We start from the raw sequence: 21,176 nt of genomic DNA on the forward strand, positions 1-21,176 counted from the left end.
TCCTAGTATATCCCTTAGTAACTAGAACACTTTTAACCGAAAATCTTTTAAAATTTGCTTAGCTCTTTAATACATTAAGAATTTATCTTCAAAAATACTACTATATTTTTCAATTAAACAAGAAAAGGAATCCTACTAGCATTAGTTATTAATTTTTTAAAAGTATATATGTACAAACATTCATAGCAATTTTACAACGCTAAAAAGTACTTACCACTTTGGTCATTTTATATGCTAACAGCATTACCATTTGAACTATACTCAAGTATGTCCCTCACTGAAGTTAACTCTAAAATGCGAAATAGTGCAAATTGCACATTACACATATTCTTATCATTTCTCCTACTTTCTCCACAAACACATTACTGCTAGTGATAGGACTGGGAATTGAGATATTACTTTAAAAGTATAAATATTATTAGCTGCTGTAGCTTAGGAACGATCCTTTTTTCCTAGCAACCTACAGTGGTTGTCAGCACCAGCATTCCCCTGGCTAATATAGAAATTTCAAAGGGTACTGACAATCATTTCCATTGAATAGGATTACAGCCAACAAATAAAAATGAGGTATTTGAGCTAACTCCTATTTAACAGATACAGGTTTGTATTAGAAGCCAGAAGGATTTTTAGATTTTATTTTCTTTCCTATAGCAAATAGGAAAAGAATAAACCTCCCATTCCTCACTACATTATGGTTTTCAAATAAATAAATAAACAAAAACTAAAAAAAGAATTGAGAAACATACTTAAAACACTACAAAATGAAACCAGTCAGGAAATCACTATCTGAAGTTCTATCTTGATGAATACAAAAATGTCATATGTGATTATAATATAACACTTTCACAAAGAGTGACTCAACATTTGACAACACCCCACACAAAAATTATACAATTTTTTTGCAATTTTTATTGACTGATGCTACTTAAATTGTAACTGTTTAAAGTGCTAAACCTGGAGAGTAAAGGGAAGCAGACATAAGAATGAAGTTTAAATTGTTTTAATAAAGAGGATAATGAATTTTTTCTTTAATACAATTACAAGATGAATGAAATTACTACTTATCACAGTTTAATAAGAGATTTAACTTATTTCCTTTATCTCATAATATAAATGTAGAAAAACATGAATTGTTTTATTATATATCTATATTATACATATATTACATATAAATATCTGTATTATATATACATATACACACATGTGCGTGTTAACTAAAACAATATACTTAGTACCTTACCAACAGCATTGTAGAGGGGTTCTCCCGTATATTTGTCCCAAACTACAGTAGTTTCCCTCTGATTGCTCACGCCAATAGCTTGTAAGAAAATTAAGCAGAAGATAGCATAAAAACATAAATAGAAAATTGGCATAAAGTACGTTTTAAATCTAATGTTAGCATAATTGGAGATAAGTGATTATTACATCATGTATTTAGTTTATTTCTCTTCAGTGACCTATGAAATAGACTAGTGATGACCCAAGGGTATGATTTTGTAATGTAAACAAAATATACAAATATATAGAAAGAATGGTAGATTTAGATTCAGGGCATGTGGATTCAAATCCTGAACTCCCCTTTTACATACATGTCCTTGGGTTAACCTGTTATTCTCTCATGCCTCAGCTTCATCATCCATAAAATGGTATTTGATGACTTTTGAGGTCCTTATCCCACTTATAAATCTATGATTCTACTATATTATATGCTAAAAAATGAGTTCAAGTAAATCCCAAGTGAAAGACAGAAGCCCGTTTTGCTCTTGGGTGGTTTTGGTTTTTCCATCACAACTTACCCTGGATGGTGGTGACTGGAATTGATCACATATTGAACCTACCAAAGATTGTTTTTTGGGGTCCAAATGCTTTCCCCCTTTCCTAAGATGCCAATCTTTCACAGGATTCTCTTGGCATACAACTACATGGGCAAACTACCATTAAATCGTTTGAAGCAATTGTGAGACACAAATATATACAGCAAGCTTGCAAAACCTAATTAAGAGTGTGACATTGTGGTCAAGTACTGGATGTGTAATCAGGAGACTCAATCTCAAAAGTTGGTGATATTGGTGTCACTGTTACCAAATATACACCTCTCAAGTATAGGCCAGAACTTGGGTGTGACTAAATAAGCTACCTTCCAGAGGCCCCACAAGATCTGACCACTTGGAAATGCAGAAGGAATCACATGAGCTTCAGTGATCTATGACCTTCACATTACTGGCTAGGAACTATCTCAAAGAAACAAAAATATCTTTCAGCTATAAACTCCTTGAGAGCAGAAACTGCTTAATTTTTTGTCTTTACATACAGCACACAGTAAATAAGTAGCAATTAATAAATGTTAGTTGATTAAATAATTCCATAGAAATTAATAGGTTCCATTCCTCTTTAGCTGAAAATGAGAAAGGGGAAAATCAGAAAATATTCTGAAACACATTGCTATAACCAACTATATTATTTCCATATTCAGTAAGAACATATGGTACTAGAACAAAAAAATTTACATATTATTGTAAAGAATTCTAACAGCATTATATCTATATTATTAAGCTTGAAACATAGAGGAAATTCATGGCCTCATGTGTAAGTTCTCTTTTTCTGTTCTCCTTTGCATGTTCGTGCTTGTTGATGTTTATCAAGTTCATTATAATAAAAAGGAATATTTTTAATGCCAAGAGAGCTATAGATAAGAAACATTACATATATAGCGCACATGTGGTTACTCTTTTGGTTCATTTTGCTTAACTCTTTGTTAAAAGGAAGGTTTTAAAGAGTAAGAAGAATTTTAAATCAGGAAATGATTGATATAGAGTATCAATAAAAATTATTTTGATAAAATTAAATTTTAACAGACAAAGCAAAATGAACAGACCATGTGTCTTAGATGGAAAGGATTTAATAGCAGCTAAAGAAAACAGCAAGGAAGTATTTGGATGCAGAGGAAATTTAAAATCAAATGCTGCATGGTTTCAAAATAATTTTTTGAAATGCAACATTTTGAGGTAGGAGCAGAGTTACATTAAACTAAGAATGGTAATTACAAAGAATTGCACAAGGTCCAAGTCTTATTTATCTTTATGCCTTTTACCAGTAACAGAGAGGGTTTTAAACATTGTAAGTACTTACTAAATGGCTGTTTAATGAACAAATGTATCATTATCATGATTATGTATTATTAACAATGTAGTTGTATTTCTAGGGCAACTTAGAGTTCCCAAAGTGATTCCTTCACAATAAATTGTGGAGGGGGCATTTAACACTGTCTACCTTTTAAATTGAAAAAAATAACAACAAATTGAGTCTCAAAGGTGAAGTGATTTGCCCACTGTCACACAGTTTTTGAGCTATTACTCAAACTCCAAGTTCAGTGCTCCTTGCATTATACACACATCAAATCATATACATTTCATCATATATTTGTATCTTTATAATACATTTTCAGTAGTAATTACCTAGCTATTGCTCAAGGTTATGTTGAACCATTAGCTCTAAAAAATTCAGTTTCACTTTAGGTATTAGGTTAATATTAAGGTACCATGAGTTAAGGTCTCTGCTACCACAGTCAAAATACCTAAAGATACCCAAAAAAGTTTCCAGTGGGGGAAGAAATGTGTTGGGTAGTCAGAGAATGAAATCCCTTTCTAATTTAGACATCAAATCAAATCATATTAATAACCTAATTAAAGTTGTTTCAACACAAAAAGTTAAACTGAAATGAATTCTTTGTAAAAAAAAATCAGAATTGTGCAAATGATCACATAAATAATCATGGTCAACTGGAATTTTTTTCAATAGAAGTTTTGAAAGTGAAGTGATTCACTTTATCATTGTAGAAAACTTTTAATTTCCTTATTACTGTTACTGATGGAAGGTAAGCATATCAAATTGAATAATTTTGATGGGTTAAGACCCATTCCATCCATTTCCAAACCCCAAAAAGAATACCTTTGATAGCAGAAATGTCGATATTCAGCTGGGTAAGTTTCTCACAAGTTCTTTCTATACATTCATAGACAGATTGGAGAATCTCCTTAGGATCTTGTTCCACCCATCTTTGAACATAAAAACACATCTGATTATTTATTTAGAAATCTGTTACAAATAAAATTGAGTAAGAGGTTGAAAAAAATCACTTCACTTTTAACAAGGGTACCACATGTCTAACTATTCAGGAAATATATTGTTTTTAAAAACTGAATATAAGGGGGAAAAGTGCTTTCATAATTTATAAGGTCAAGGCTTTGACATAAAATTGTTCAGTCCTCACAATATTAAGTAAGGCTATCTACAGAGTGACTTGACCAGGTGTGTGCTGGAGACAGCTTGAACTGGCGAAGTGTTGATTTTTCAGTTTGAGCATTTAAACTTCAGAAATTGGCAAATATTACAAATCAAGAGACTGATTTATTGTTTTTTTAATTGTCTAGATTTAAGAAAGTGATAGAGAAAATGTTAATAATTCCAATTAAACTCAAAAGTATATTGTGAATACATTCCCCCCCAACCCTGCCCAAGAGATCTGGTTGTTAAACGTTTACCAGCACAAAACTGTACTTGATTCATCTAAAGACCCACAATCAGGATCAAAGCAGTTTCTAGTTTGTGATTAAGACAAAATACATCCAATAAACTAAAGAAATTAAACAGAAAACTGATTTTTCCCTACAAGTATATTACTAATTCAAAGCAAAAAAGAAATACATAAATTATATATAAGACCGATTCTGAAACCTAGTTTAATAATAAAAGAAAGTAATTCCTTGCCCAAAAGACAATAAACCCTGTGAGAATTCAATAGATGTTTAAAGATTAATTTTTGTTATTCCTAAGTAGACTGAAAATGTGATTCTGGGAGGAAAAGAAATTCTGTTTCATATGGATAAGCAAGAACTATCATGTCAACTTCTAAAAATGAAATTTAAAAATAAAATATTCAAGAAAATCTTCTAACTAGGAACACTCTTATTGAAAGACCTCTCAGTACAAGGACATATAGAATGATGTCACAAGCAGAGTGTATAAACATTAATGTACTATTTTTTTTCTGGGTATAGTAATACACATTTAAAAAGAATCAACTATTTGTAGCTTTTAATTAAGTTATGGCATGATTCTGTTTCATCTTTCTTCCCATTAGAATGTAACAAACTCAAAAGGGTATCAAAATGCCAGCTATCAAATCTCATTAAAATGGAAACTTGTTGCTACAACATATAGAGACGTGGCAGGGCAGTTGCGTAATTTACAATTGTGTAAATCTACGAAAACTTCATATTCCAATGTTGGAAAATCATACAAAATTTTATTAAGAGCACTATATTTGATACTATATTCAAAATACAATTACTATATATAAATACTGTGCTCAAAAGGATGGCATTTTTGCTAAATAAATTGGTTGCTAAATACAAACCTATCAATTTATCTTTTTATTCTCCTCCAGGAACCCTCATTCAATACAATCTGTTGTACTTAGATCAGTAAAATACCATGAGGTAGTGGAAAGAATGCTAGACTTGGGAGTCAGGAGAGATCTTCATTCTAAAGCCACATTTTGATACCTACTAACTGCATGTGACCTTGAGCTATCCAGTATCCTAAGCTTCTGTTTCCTCTTCTGTAAAATGGAGATAACTATAACTGTATTACCCACCTTACACAGAGACTGAGGAATTTGTAACCAAAAAAGCACGTAACAGCAACAAAAATCCAAACCTGCCAGTTCAATATTCACAACCTTGGCAGGGAAGGGAAGAGCACAAACAATTGGTAGTGATGGGTAAAAGGGAATCAGGAAGTAAGAGGTGGCACTTGAGCAGATCCTCGAAGGGAGATAGGAATTCCAATTACCTACGCATAGGTAAGGAAAGATAAAGCATTCAAGATAGGAGGATAAGCTGCTGCAAAGGCACAGACGTGAGAGATGCAGCTATATGAAAGATGCATAGGGGAGGTGGGAGTAGACCACTTAGGAGATTATTTCAGTAGTAAAATGAGAGATGATGAGGATCTGAATTGGCTGGGGGTGGTCCTGTGAAGAGAGAAAAAAGCGGGACTGATAAGAGAGACTTTGTAGAGACAGAATGACAGACTTGGAAATATGAGAAATAAGGAAGAGTGAAGAGTCAAGGGTGACTCCAAAGTTGTGGGCTTGGGCACCTGGAAGGATAGTGGTGTTATATCACTGGGTTTGAGTCTTTGCTCTGATACTTCCTATTTTCAGATGCTCCCTACGGTCTCAAGGATAAAATTCAAACTCAGTCTGGCATTACTGACCCTTCAGAATCAATTAACCTCTCCAGATATATTTCATATAACTGTCTTTCATGCCGTCTACCTTCTAGTCAAACTGGACTTCGAGTTGTCACCAAATTCAGCATCGCACATCACACATGTGCTGCTTCCCATACCTAAAATGCTCTCTCAACTCTACCTCTCAGAATCTTTTCCTTCCCTCAAGCTCACCTCAAATACCACCATCATGATTTCCCCCATTATCACTGTCCTCTCCCTCTTTAAACTATCTTGTATTTAGTTACCTATGTATCCCCCCAGCAGAGTATAAGGTCTTGTCTTTGTATCTATGCCATCTAGGACCATGGATCCCACAGATCCCACATTTAATAAATGTCTGTGGAACTAAAGTTGAATTAATATGACCTGTTCAATTGAACATAGAAACCACATATTTATTCATTCACATAAACATCTGTTGAATAGCTACCTTAAGAGCATTATTCTAGAGGTTGTAGGAAATACAAAGATAAACAATTCTGAAAATAATGTTAGAGATAAGATGTGTATAATAAAGAATGAAACTCTTATTATTCAGAATTCAATGTCACAAGTATATTAATGAAACAGGATTCTAATTGTATAGTACTGTTTACACTGACTCTGTAGACTGTACATAACTGCACAGTATTTAGAAACACTAATCCTACACTTACGATTATTATATTCTTGTACTTTTCAATGTGCTTTAACACATATTCTCTAACACTGCTAAGCTATCAAATATCTTTTATTGAACAAAAATGGACAACTAACAAATGGGTCTCTCTCCCTGGGGACTTCAAACCTCCTCATACTGTGGTTATAAATACATATGACAAAAATGTTGCAACTATCAATTTATCTTGTTGCAAAAATGATTATAAAAAGTGAAAACTTCATGGCCATTAAATTACAAACATACCCTTCTTTGGGGAACTTCTGTTTTAGTTCCACTTGATGATGACTAAGTAGTTCAGCTGTTTTTGAATTGAAAACCTGAAAAAACATGTTAAAAAATTAGGGAGAAGATGTTAATAAATAGTGAAATATGATGTTAATGACAAACTAGATGAACTGTTAAAATTCTTTCCAGTTCTAAATCCAGTTCTATGAAAACATCTTATTCAGAGATAAGAGTCGAGTAGGCCAAAATTTTATACTAGATACACTGCTTTGCTTATTGGAGAGGCGGGGAGGGGGAAATATTGATGAAGTTATACATCATTATCACTAAAGAAAACCAAATATATCATGTGAAAATATGGTGAACTTTCAGAAATACTACTGTTTGTAAATTCATGACTTAACATTTGGGATATCTTTAATTAAAACATTCTTTAAAGATACAAAGACTAAATCTGGCCTTAGAAATAACTGCTTAATTATGATCATTTAAAATGGACCAAAATTAGGGACAAAAGTATGGGGCAAATAGGGGCTTTTCTTTTCCTTTCTCCTTAGAACTGGGACCAAATTTAAGAGCAATACTTAACTTTAAGTTTTGAGATGAGAAAGGTTTTTTCTGAATGTTAGTTCCATTTTTAAGTTTACTAGATAGTATTAAAGAGTATTGTGCTGTAAAGGTTATAAATATAACTTCTACATTGCTATACCACCTAAGCCACCAAAACACTTCATCTTCTTGCCAAAGAGAGAGATATAATATCCAAAGGCAACAACAGTTTAGAGTAACAGTTTATTTGTAAAAATTTTACAGAAGATGATGGTACAAGATTTTGACCAACTATTGCCTTACAAGACATCCAAAATCAGTTGAGGGAGAAAAAAGCCTACAAAACCTTAGCACAACTGAGCTAAGCTGACCACCTCAAGGGGATTTGCAGATGAAATTGAGAGAACTGAGAACAAACATAAAATGGAAGTTTTACCTGACCAAATGCATATAATGAGACACTCATTCTGAAAACAGAACAATTTTAAAAGCATTCAGGAATGAATTACATGATACCTCAAGGAAAGGAGAATTTCAAATAAATAGGGAAAATCTTAAACAGTTCTTTTAAAAAATAATTCAACCATGACAACATTGGCAGCCAGGAACCCAAATATCTATTTTCTCATGCCTAAAAGATCCATCTGCATGCAGTCACTGAAGATTGTCTTCATTAAAACTTCTACGAACAGGCAGGTTTATGCATACCAAGTTCAACAGGAGATTACGTATTCATAGTCATACAATCAACTAAGGGGTAGAGAGAGTAAGAGTTTATTGTATTTAATGTCATATATACTTATGTCTATACATGCACACACACACACACGTATATACACACCTATATACATATACATACAGATAGATAGATACAATTTGCACCACTGGAGGGAATATCCACATTGATGAAATCACAGATTTTAGTATATAAAACTTTACCTCTTTCTAAGATATCAAAGGGCATCCAAAAGGGGACAAATTTAATTGATCTGTAGATACTAAAAACAAACGTACTAATCTATAAATGTAATAATTTTACGAAAAATTGTAATGTATTAACAATGGAAAGGGCACTCAGAAGACATAGTTTCAAATCCTGTCTCAGCTGTTTATTCCATATGTGACCAAGTCAAGTCTCTTAACTTTTGTAGGCACCTTAGTTTCCTCATCTTTATTGTGGATGGGTTAAATTAAAGCTCTGCTGCTTCCTTTAGATCTAAACCTAAGATCCAATGATTTTGGTTAACAAAAAAAAATGGTATTGCTACTACATGAAAATGATACAATAGCAAATCATGTGTGCCATCTACTGCAGATACTGTTGCTCTGCTTTCCCCAGGGTCTCACTGACTCAGAATCCAAAGATTTTGGCCCACACCCTTGACCCCACACTCATCCTGTCCATTTCTTCATGAACAGTAACAGCAGCAGCATCACTATCTCCACCCCAACCTACTATTTACATAGCTTTAAGAGCAAAGCACTTTACGTACAATCTCATTTGAAAAGCCATTGCAACCAGCAACCAAGGTCAACAACAGGAATAACTGGATTCGTCATGACTATAGCTTTTGTGAATACTTGAGTCTTCATGTTTTCTTAAAATCTAGCGATATTTACAATACATTTTCCCTAACAATACTGATCACTACTACCAAAATCTTTACTTTTCCCAAAAAATATGGGCAAATCTTACATAGCTCTTTTAGATGAGGTACACAAAAAAGTATACAAACATCACTCCAAGATAGCAATCCTGTAAAGTCACTTTCAACACATATGCTATACATAGGTGATGTCTAGAACTATATTTCTCAGGTTTATCACCTAAAATCTGAATTATTACAGTAGTCTGCTGTTGGCCTTCCTACCTCATCCCTCTCCTCAATCCAGTCCATCTTCCATTCAGCTATAAATTGATCTTTCTGAAACACAGATCTAAACATGCCACTCTCCCCTCCTCTATACTCAGCAAACTTCAATGACTCCTTATTACTTCTAAAATCAAAGATTTAAGTGAGGGAGGGCTATACAAAGTCACTAGCCTCACTCTCACTCACTTAACTCTCCTTCTTCTCCCTCTGCCCACATAGGGTATCATGCCCTTATCTGTGGGTGCTCTGCCCAAAGGGATATAAATTTTGATCGCTGAAACCTCTCAAGCTCTGTCTTGGGGTTTCTGGGCTAGATTTTCTTTCTTAAGGACTATGCCTTAAACCCAAATCACTTTGGCTCTCATAGACTGGCCAACAATAGGTCTCAGCCCAAGCCTCATGGAGTGGTCATTGTTTGGGCCCTGATAGCTCAGAGTGAATATAAATAATAATTTTTTTCTATTTGGGCCAGAAACCCTGAAGGCCTTCCCCTCCCAGATTGATTTTTTTTTAAACTAGGTAAAAGAGGATACTCTTTGCCTCATTTTTTGCCTAGCCCTAATCACTGAATGAGGCTTGAGACCTGGGAAAGACCTTACCTTAAAAAGGCCAAGAGCTCCCCTGCATCCAGGGACATCTCTAGTCATCCTGATCCATATCTTGCCACTGGACCCAGATGGCCCAAATGGGGAAAAGTAAGGATGGTAACTCTGCACAGCCTCTCTCACTTAAATTCAATTCACTTGTATGTCATGGCATCACCTCCCTGATGTCAGAGTCCTCTTCGAGAATGAAGGACAAACAACAAGGTCAAATATAAAATTCTATTCTTGTCTTTTAAAGCTCTTCAGAACCGACTCCCTTTCTTATTCTTACCTTTCTTTTCTAACACCTTGCTCTCCTCTCCACGTACTTTGAGATCTAGTAACACTAGGCCTCTTTACTGTTCCTTCTCCTAAAGGACACTCCCCCTTCTGAATGTATATTTTCATTAGTTATAGCCCATTCCTGAATTTTCTCCCTCATCATCCTCCTTTCCTGGGCTCCTTAGCTTAGAAATTTAGAAAAATCAAAGGAGAGATTAACAGAAACAAAAAAAAAAAGAAAGAAAAAACCTGCTGAATTGATGAATAAATTTAGGAATTTTTGGAGGAAGAAAAAAGATAATATTTGCTTATCATTCATACCTAATGAAGAGGAAATAAAGGAAAGCATTAGAAACAATTCTGCCTAAACAGATTTAAACAAAACTTATAACAATGAACAGAATCAGAAATAGTCCAATCTCAGACAAAATATCAGCAGAGAGGCTACAGCAAAACATTGAAAAGATTTTACACTATTTTACACTATCAGGTTGGATTTGTATAATAAGCATAGGATTTGTACAATTAAGTGTAGGATTTGTACAATATGATAAAGAATGTAAACACAATCGATATTAATGGCAAAGTAATAAAAGGCTTTACATTTCCATTCATAACATTAAAAAGGATCTTTCTGTAATACCTTGAACCCACAAATAGCATTATTTGCAATGAACAAATGCCAGAACTCTTTCCGATAAGATGAAGGGTAAAACCCTTCAACACCACTATTAGAAAAGTTAGCTGTAGCAATAAAATAAGAAAAAGATATTAGGGCAATAAACAGACAAAAAAGAATATTATCACTTTTTTGCAGATAATACGATAGTCTACTCAGTAATTCAGCAAAAATCTTACTGAAATGATTACTGACTTCAGCAACCTCCCAGGATATACAATATGGACCAAAAATCTTGGTGAAAAGAGGTAGAAAGGGGGCAGCTAGGTGGTGCATTGAGTAGAGCACCAGCCCTGGAGTCAGGAGGACCTGAGTTCAAATCTGGCCTCAGACACTTGACACACTTACTAGGTGTATAACCTTGGGCAAGTCACTTGACCCCAATTGCCCTGCCTTCCCCCCTCCAAAAAAATAGAAGACAGGTGGAAGTAGAACTTCCATATAAAAGAACTGAAAATTTTTTTTAAAATAGGAATCTAGCTATTGAGACACAGAAAACCAGGAATTATATTAATACATCTATAAACACACTTTACAGAAATGAAGAGCCCTAAATAATTGGAGATATTAATTGTTCATGATTGGACAATACTTACATAATAAAAAAGACACTACTTAAATTCACTTATTTATTCAGTGCCATATCAAACTACCAAAGTTTACTATCAGTAGGAAAAAAAATAACAAAATTCAACTGAAGGAAAAAAATGGTCAAAACTCTCAAGGAAAAATTTTTTTTTTTTATTGAGAAGTAAGAGAACGTAACAGGATCAGATTTCATACCATACTACAAATCATTGATCCAAATTATTTTGTACTAGTTTAAAAAACAGTAGAATAGATGCTGTACATAAGATTTTTGGAAGGAAATAATACTAGAGTGTTCAACAAACCCAAAGAATCCAACTACTCTTTCAAGTAAGGACTCAAAAAGATTAAAAAAAAGGGGGAAATTGGAAAGTTGTCATAAATTAGGTTTCATCTGTATCACACCATATATAATAAGCTCTAAGTAGATACATAACCTATCTACCTAAACAAACAGAGGACTGGGGAAGGTGATCTCTCTCACAACTACAGAGAAGGGAAGAGTTCTTACAGAAAATAAAATGGGCAATTTTGATCATTTAAAATTGAAAAATTTTTGCACAAACAAAATCATGCAGTTAAACAGAAGGAAAACAGTTAACTCAGGGGGAAAAAAATCTTTGTAGCAAGGTCTGACGAAGGTTTGATAAAAGGAACTGGCTTGAGAGGATTCTGGAAAGATGGCGGAGTAAGTCTGAAAATTCCAAGGTCTCCAGATTTCCCCCCACAAACAAGGCAAAAATAGCACCTCAGGGCAAACGTAGAGCAGTAAAAATAAACAAGAGCTGGGACAGAACAGTGGTTCTTCTGGGACAACCTGAGAAGACTGGAAGAAAAATCCCAGGACCTAAGTTTGGTCCCCTTGAAGTGTAAACACCTCCATGCTAGTTCTACTGAAATACCAAGCAGTGAGGTTAGTTGGGTTGGAAGGTAGCCTCAGACCCCACTCCAGAAATTCTCACCTCCGGGTGTGGGGAATCAGTGTCTGAACAGGGAAGATGGGTAGACACCAGGCCCAACCGTGACTCTGAGACAAGATACAGGCCTGGGCGAGAAGGAATGAGCACATGCCCCAGTGAGTGCAGAGGCAGTAGGGTAGGGACTACTGGCTGTGGACACTAACAGGAGGGTGGAGTTCTTGGTTTCTGTTCCAGGCCAGAGGGGAGAACAAAAGGAGGATCTAAGGCCAGAGGTACCATGAGCTGCTACAAATAAAAAAAAATAAGCAAGCAAGGGAGAAAGAACCCAATTATAGAAAGTTACTATGGGAATAGAGAAGACTGGGGTTCATCTTCAGAGGAGGATACTGGAGCAAAAAAAAAGCTTCTCCTACCCCAAAGAGTTATGTCAAATGGTCACCTGCCCCAAAAGAATTCATAGATGAACTTTTAAAAGACTTTAAAAACCAAACAAAAGGGGCAGCTAGGTGGTGCAGTGGATAGAACAGCAGCCCTGGAGTCAAGAGAGCCTAATCAAATCTGGCTTCAAACACTTGACACTTACTAGCTGTGTGACCCTGAACAAGTCACTTAACCATGACTGCCTCCCTCCACCCCCAAAAAAAAAAATCAAATGAGAGAGATGGAGGAACTTTTTTTTTAAATAAGAACAATCCAAGAAAGATTATGAAAAGAAAGCCAACCAATTGGAAAAGGAGATCCAGAATCTTAAGGAAGAAAACAATTCCTTGAAAACTAGAATTGGGCAACAAGAAGCCAGAAAATTTAGAGACCAAGAAATATTTGTGAAACAGCTTGTAAGAAAAACAACTGATTTAGAGAACAAATAAAGAAAACATAAGAATAACTGTACTACAATAAATTGGGCTACTATCAAGAAAAGAACCTTGATATAATAATACAAGAAATAATGAATCCTCTCTTAAGTTCTACTGTGCACATGGCAATGTTTTTTTCTTTTCTTATTTTGTATTTAAGTTTATAATTTTTTTTCTTTTCTCATTTTGTATTTAATTTTGAAATAAAAAAGGAACAGGTTCAAATATATGCTCAATAATAATTCTCTAATAGGTAAATGGTTAATGGATATGAATGAGCAATTTTCAAAAGATGAAAAGCAAGCTACCAACCATTACATGAAAAAGTTTTAATCACTAATAAACTATCTGAAGATCCATCTCTACCCTATCAGCTTGAGAAAGATGATAAAAAAGTGAAAATGACTATTGTTGAGACAGGAGGAAGTTCTATCCAGCAGGACAAGCACAGAAATGTACTGCTGATAGAGTTGCGAAATGGTCCAGTCATTTTGGAAATCAATTAGGAGCTATAACTTTAAATTAAAATGTATGAAAATTAAATTCATTAAAATGTGCATACCCTTTGACTTTTTCATTCCTCTAATAACATATCGTGGACACTGGATTTTCCAAGATCAAAAACTGGAAAGCAAAATAGTATTTGACTGATGAAGAGTTCAAGAACTACAAAACACTCAAATTCATTCACTATGTGCCTGGCTTGCAGGAAGTCTTATATGAAGGCCTTCTTCCATATTCTAGAAAAGTAAAGTAGACATGGAGTCCAACAACAAATTTTCTTTGAATAAACATGGATGTTATGAAAATAAAAAGTCAGAGTTAGCGTTGGTAACTTCATATGGATACAAACATATAAATACAGACATACATATGTGTATATGCTTGGAAGGTAAAAAAACTGTGGCATTAGGGTTATTAATATTAATATTATATTAAAAAGGATGTAATTCACCATAGTATTTGAAAGTTTACAGCAATAGTTATTTCTTCCTTTCCCCATAAATATACTTTCATCCAAAATGAGTGGTTATACCCATCTAAAAAATTTATCAGAATATTCTCAGACAGCAGTTCTAATCAGCTAACTTCCTCTACTAATAAGGGAATACTGCTTCCTCTTCTATCATACCTATAAGAGCCTTTGGGTATCTAAATTCATTCACTGCAAGCTCTTCATATGTTTCTTCAGGAACTATTTAAGAGTAAAGCAAGTGATTTTTAGAGTTCTCTAATTCTAGTGTAATGAATTTTTCAAAGTAAGACAAAGTATATGTATAGAGACAACAAGCTGGAATAGGAGAGAAAAAGTCCATTAATAATGTTTACATTATATAAAGAAGGTCCTGAATTTTTCCAACCCATGGCAAGGGTAGAAGAGATGATGTTTTTAACATTCAGTATTCTGTATGCACTGTTCAATATGCTAAAGAAGCCCGACCAACAGAACCTAAAAATAATAAACTATCAAGCTTTTCATTAATACATAACAGTTACACTGTTAAGGCAAGAATTAATATAGTTATACTTCTATTTAGTACAGAAAGTCAGAGCTAAATGAAATAGGCAGGAATAAAAACAAATTATAAATGATGATGTTTTGAAGAAATTACATGGTGGTGGTTTTACACCACCAGTAAGTAGGGCTAAGTTAGGAATACAGCCATTCACATGCTTTTTCTCAGTTACCCACTAATCAGAGGGTTACTCTGAAGAAATATTTGAGCATTAAGTTGGTGAGGAAAGAGATTACTAGGTGTCTGACACACAGCAAATGCTTAATAAATGCTTGTTGACGAACATGGTAAACTTTGGAAATGATTTAAGTAGTTGGATTCTTCTGAGTTTTCATTTAATTATATTTATTTACCTGTTTCATTTCCATGGTTATCCCTTAGGAGAGAGTGGGGGGATTTCAAGAGTTAATAAACTAAAAGATGATATATTAATATGGATACCATTTGATTAGGAAGTTTCCCAATTGGATCTAGAATTTTAAAGAATGAAGTATTAAGTTTGATCCAGAGAACTCAGATAAGCAAATCTCAAAATTAGTATGGAAGGAGGAATAGTGCTAAAAGTAATTAGAACTTGATGATCCAGTGCCTTCCACCCTTGAGAGGACCACAAGCCAGCCAAGACTAGAGAACTTCAGCTAAGTTCCCCTGGGTCTGGGATTGAACAGTTTATTCTTCTCTTATCCTGGTGTATAGTCAGAAAAAAAAATTCTACTTTTAGAATTTACAAGCTGTAAAAGGAAAGGTGGAAAAGATGTGCTTAAATCTAGATATGGTAGCAAGAGCAGAAGAAGAGGTTCAGTTAATTAGGATTTGCTCTCTGACTCAAGAATGTCGAAGCAGATCAGGACTCAGGACAAGGCCCAAGAGGCGAGATGCTTCAAGCTGGTGTTCAATACCAAAGGAAGTTTAGAAAGTCAGCAAAGGTGAAAAGCCAGGGGCCAAAAGGAAAATATCACCTGATTGCAAGAAAGGTTGCCACTCTTGCAAAACTGACTTTAGGTCAATGATACCAAGGGCCCAGGGGTGGATTCTTTACAGGAATAACAGTGCAAAGTCTAATTTCTAAGCTAGCAGCCTAGGGAGTAGGTGTGGTTTGCTATTACTGCCATCACCTAAAAGATTTTAGGATTTAGAGGACATCTGGGATCACCTAGTCCAAATTCTTCCTTTTTAGAACTAGAAATTTTCACTAGTAGTATATACTGAAGTATATACTGGGACTAAATCTCTAAATCTACTCCTACCTATCTTATCTAGATCATGTGGCTAACTTATAGAAAATAAAAGAAAGACATTGTGTCACTAAAGGGACACCCAAAACAAAAAACAAAAAAAAAAAATATATAGATAACCCATAAAGCCTACATCTGCCTACAACCCAGAAAGCTGTAAATATATTTGATACACAGAGTTAAGTCCTAACTTGATATTTTGCAAATATGTGACTTCGTCAGTTTTGGTATTTACAACAAAAATATCTATCATAACCTTTCCATGACTTTTTTTTTTGTTGGGGGCAAGGGGGAGGCAATAGAGGTTAAGTGACTTGCCCAGGGTCACACAACTAGTAAGTGTCAAGTGTCAGAAACCAGATTTGAACTCAAGTCTTCTTGACTCTATCCACTGTGCTACCTAACTGCCCCTTTTCCATGACTTCTTAGTCATTCTTTTCCATCTGTTTCCATAGATCCTTCATTAATAGGCTGGAGGCCTCTCTCTAGTTCTTTTTGTATCTTGTAACATTTAGTCTGCTTCTGTCATTTTTCATGTTCACAACATGAACAGCCCAACTCTTTTTCAGGTCAAAATGTCCTTGATAACATCTCATATAATTCTATAGACCACTTATGCAAATTATGCACCTTTTCATATTGTTCTTAAGACTGCCTGTAGTGTTGACTATTCCAAGACTGTGATATTCTCTAGGTCACAGCCATGTAGTATCATCACATCTATAGAGATCAAACTCCAAAGCGTCATCATGGCATGCAGGTGGCTCTGGATCCTGGAAAACTATGACAATGGAACTTATGTTCCAAAAGATTTTCATACTGAGGAGAAAACAGTTAACCCATGATCATAGTTCACTGTGATTGTAATGCCTGTGCGCTGTATGACCTACTACAGCAGTTTGATTCACTGATTTATCAAGAGTAATAATTAGAATAAGATTTGGAGATGGAAGGGACCTTAGATCATCTGGCTCAGCTTCATAATTCTACTTATGAGGAAAGTAAAGCCCAAAGAAGTTAAATGGCTTGCCTATGGTAACACAGGTAATTCATATAGAGCTGAGATTAGAACCTATGTCCTCCAACTTCCTCAGCCAGTGCTCTTGCCATGCGACCTAATTGCTTCCTCTGTACTTTAATGGATCTATAAACTCATCAATGTGTATAATCCCTCCATTATAACTCATCCATGCCTTTCACCCTGCTTTGGTTCTCCCACAGATACTTCGTAGAGTAAGTACTCAAGCAAAAAAAAAAAAATCCCCTGTAAAAGAGTGGGACTCTGGTTAGGAAGAGCTTTTCTCCATGCTAACGATTCACTAGACAGAATCCATATATAAAAATGCCACATATTTATATTGTTCTTTACAATTTATATATAGTACCCAATTTCAGAAAAATCTCATATGCTATATTGTATTATTGCCATTTTTCTGGTGAGTAAAGAAATGAAATCTTCCCCAAAAATGTAGAGCTATTAAGTAGCGGCAGGGCCGAGTCTCCAGTTCTAGACAGCCTGACTCCTAAGCTGTATTCCTTCTCATACTAAAACCACATCTATTAAGAGACAGATCTCGGAAAGACTGTGAAGCTGGCTTTTGTTCCTGTCAAATTTGGCACAGTTCTCCTCCCTGCCTCAATCTCTAAGTAAGCATCCCCTACTACAACTCTCTGTAGATAGACAGACAGACAGATAGAAAGAATACTACCTCCACCCCCCCGAAAAAAAAGGAAAATTCATCTTTCTAGTATCCTACTCTAGGAAAGTAAAGAACAATGGTAGGGACAATGTGATATCCATGATGAGTATGATGAATCACCATGCTAATGTGTTAATCCTAGTCGTGATGGCCCTCTCAAGTAACAGATATTCTGTAACTGTGGCCTGTTGTATTATTCTAGAGATACCTTAATCTAGAGTCCATACTCTTTAATTATGATGACATATATCATAGAATGGGACAGTAGAGGATTTTAATTTTTTTTTTAATGAAGCTCTGGCCACACTACAAAAAGCTCCAGTCCTGCATAGAGGATGATGGAAATAGAATGCTTAGCAAATATGGAATAAGAAAGGAAAGAGTAGGGGTTATTCAAGTACAGAAACAATGGCCAGAATAGAAAAAAAGGTACCATTATACAAAATAGCAACTAGAAAAACTTGTAAACAACTTTTCTCTATAGAGAGCTGTTAAAAAAATACTACAAAATCATAAAATACTACCAAAAATAAATGGCTTCATACAAACAGTCCCATCTGTTAATGTTTAAACTTCAGACTATTATAATAAAATTGACTAATATTTTCAGCAAACCTCAACACAAGTAACATTTATATGTGTCAATATTACCAGCATATGTAATTTAGCGTATTTCCCTTAACAATGGAGAAAATCCTTCTCGGGACTTAGGAGATAAGATAGTCTCCAAGAATTGCTAGGACTGAAAAAAAAAATCTCCTCACCCTGAAGCCAACTTGGTGAAGAGGTTCTCTAAACTAAGATATGCAGATCTTCAAACGATAGGCATACATTTTGCAGGTTGGTAAGCCATGCCAGAGTTTTAGGGCACAAAAATCTATCCCATGATAACAACAAAAACCCACACAATTAAGTGACCGAACTGAATTGAGGAAGTTGTTAAACAATGACCTATCTCTACTGAACCCAACTGGTCCCAACAACAACAACAAAATGGTCCCTCCCTAAAATCTATCACACTAAATTCTTTTCCAAGAAGTTCATACTTTACATGCCAAACAGATACATGTTAACTGTAAAGATAAAAGGGTTGTAAATCCTTCCCATGACAAAAAGCATTTGCAAAATGACCCAAGATTAATTCTTTTTCACTTAATAGAATAACAAATTGAGGAAGATGAGAACTTTCTGAAATTATGAATCAATTATTATATTTCTCTGTAGTAATTCAGCTTAACACATCTAGTTAGAGAATATAAACAGATTTCCTGAGGTGATATAAATGAAACAGAACTTTGCCTACGTGTGAAATTCATTTGACCCATAAAAAAATTCAACTACCTTACAGTTACCACTATGTTCTCAGTCTTCACTAGTGCAAAGAGTCCAAAAAACTGAATCCATCAAGAAAACGGAATAAAAACTATAATCTTCGATTGGCAAATACCTGATATTCAAAAGCTTCCTTATACATGATTGTTATTACTCATTTCATTCTTAACAAGGGAAGAGATTAACAATTATACTTTGAGACATGATTGCACCACAGGACACTGAATGCAATAACTTCTGGGAATTAGCTCCAGACTCATTCAATATGTTTTCAGAAAACAATTCAACATATAGAACTATGTCATAGTAGCTGTACCGCAGGATCTTGTTTAGGGCACAGCAGATCAACTGTTAAGCATCATCCTCACCTACTTATCAATTATCCTACAAGAGCTCTAAATCTTCTTGTTAACTATTATCAAAAATACATTGAAATTACAGGACTGCAAAGCACTATAGAAGATGGTATCTTATAGTTAAGATAGGAATTTAGAATCCATCTTCCTCTTTGAAAACCATTTGCTGTATACATTAGTAGACACAAGTCTTCCTGATGGACCTAAAAACTTCATTTTCAATAGATTATCTGAAAAGACTTAGAATGATTAACTACCTTCCCTTCTACAGAAATATTCAAAAATGACAGTTACTTCAAAAAACAATGATTTTTTATCACTTGAATGCAGAATGTGATTCAAGTTTTCTTTTAGCAATACGGCAGACATAAGAAAGTTTAGTTAAGAATACAAATGATGAATTCAAATTTATAGCACCACTGAAATGCTGTGCCTGATTAACATGAACTTAGTAACTGTTCATTGGAGAAGATAAACCATCAGGTTTTGACCAACAATTTCAATTTAACGTACATTTGACTGTAAAGCTATATCTTATTTATGAATTAGGATTGTATCTGCAAGTGTAAAAATGAAAAATTAAGCTTATCTTACCCAAAGATTAGATTACCCAAAAAATACTGAAGAGATCTGGAAAGCAGTATGACCATCTATTGGTAGTTTCAACTTAGTCAAACAAAAACTGGACTGAAATTCTCTATTAGGATCAAGATAGAGATTAAGGCATGAGGCTGATCTTTGAATCAAGAAACTAAGTGCAAATTCCAATAACATAGCAAACAGTACTATACAAAAACTTTTGCTAATACTTATCTATTGAAAAAAATAATCTGTGGTAGAAGAAGAAATAAACTGAATGGGGAAGTAAAAAAAAAAAAAGATCATACTTAATATCCATACTTTAACTTGCTGGTAGTCACACAGTATCACTGAAAGCAATAAGCAATTTCAAACAACTCATTTGTGTAATAAACTTAGTAACATTGCAACCAGTTCAGTTTTAAGGCATTTAAGACGTGTTTCCTTACTGTATAAAACTCAGGTTAATCTTAGAATGGGTAGTATCATAAAAATGTCATAAACGCTAAATAAAACACTTATTTATTTATTTATTTATTTATTTATGGAGTGCTGTCCTGAGTCGAGAGGGAAATCATCTGTTCCTAGCGGTCAAACTCATGGAAGCCTTCGAAGTGTCGGAGTTTTCTTAAAAAGTCAGACATAAATAATGCACAGTAACAGCCACTGACCAAATTCGTATTTTATTCTCTCTCAGCATTCCTTCTTATCGTCAAGCATGACAGTGCAATAATGATTCTTTCTGCCGCTCTTAGGGGAGCACCGTATTAGGCTACCACAGTCAATGACACAGTTTTCACCCCCAACCCAAGGACATCCAGAAACCAAAGTCGCCTTGCAGGACAATCTGCAGGTCATACATTGTGGCCCTGGCAGGGATCCGGGTGCAAAGTTCCCTCACACGCCACCCTGCGAGATTCCCTGCCCCCTCCCACACCTTC

At 34.6% G+C, this 21,176-nt stretch overlaps 1 protein-coding gene across 5 annotated transcripts in view; it reads right to left on the reverse strand.

Annotated features, from left to right (window-relative positions):
• Positions 1–21,176, reverse strand: part of GK (glycerol kinase) — an 85,067-nt gene that overhangs the window by 63,026 nt on the left and 865 nt on the right. For all 5 annotated transcript variants that reach the window (XM_036742992.1, XM_036742991.1, XM_036742993.1 and 2 more), the window contains exons 2-4: positions 7,202–7,275; positions 3,949–4,055; positions 1,241–1,318 (exon numbers count right to left, since the gene is read on the reverse strand). In XM_036742992.1, the coding sequence (XP_036598887.1) occupies positions 1,241–1,318; positions 3,949–4,055; positions 7,202–7,275 (259 nt within the window). The remainder of the gene's footprint in view (positions 1–1,240; positions 1,319–3,948; positions 4,056–7,201; positions 7,276–21,176) is intronic.

Source organism: Trichosurus vulpecula, chromosome 2 (assembly GCF_011100635.1).
Source record: "Trichosurus vulpecula isolate mTriVul1 chromosome 2, mTriVul1.pri, whole genome shotgun sequence".
NCBI classification, from domain to species: domain Eukaryota; kingdom Metazoa; phylum Chordata; class Mammalia; order Diprotodontia; family Phalangeridae; genus Trichosurus; species Trichosurus vulpecula.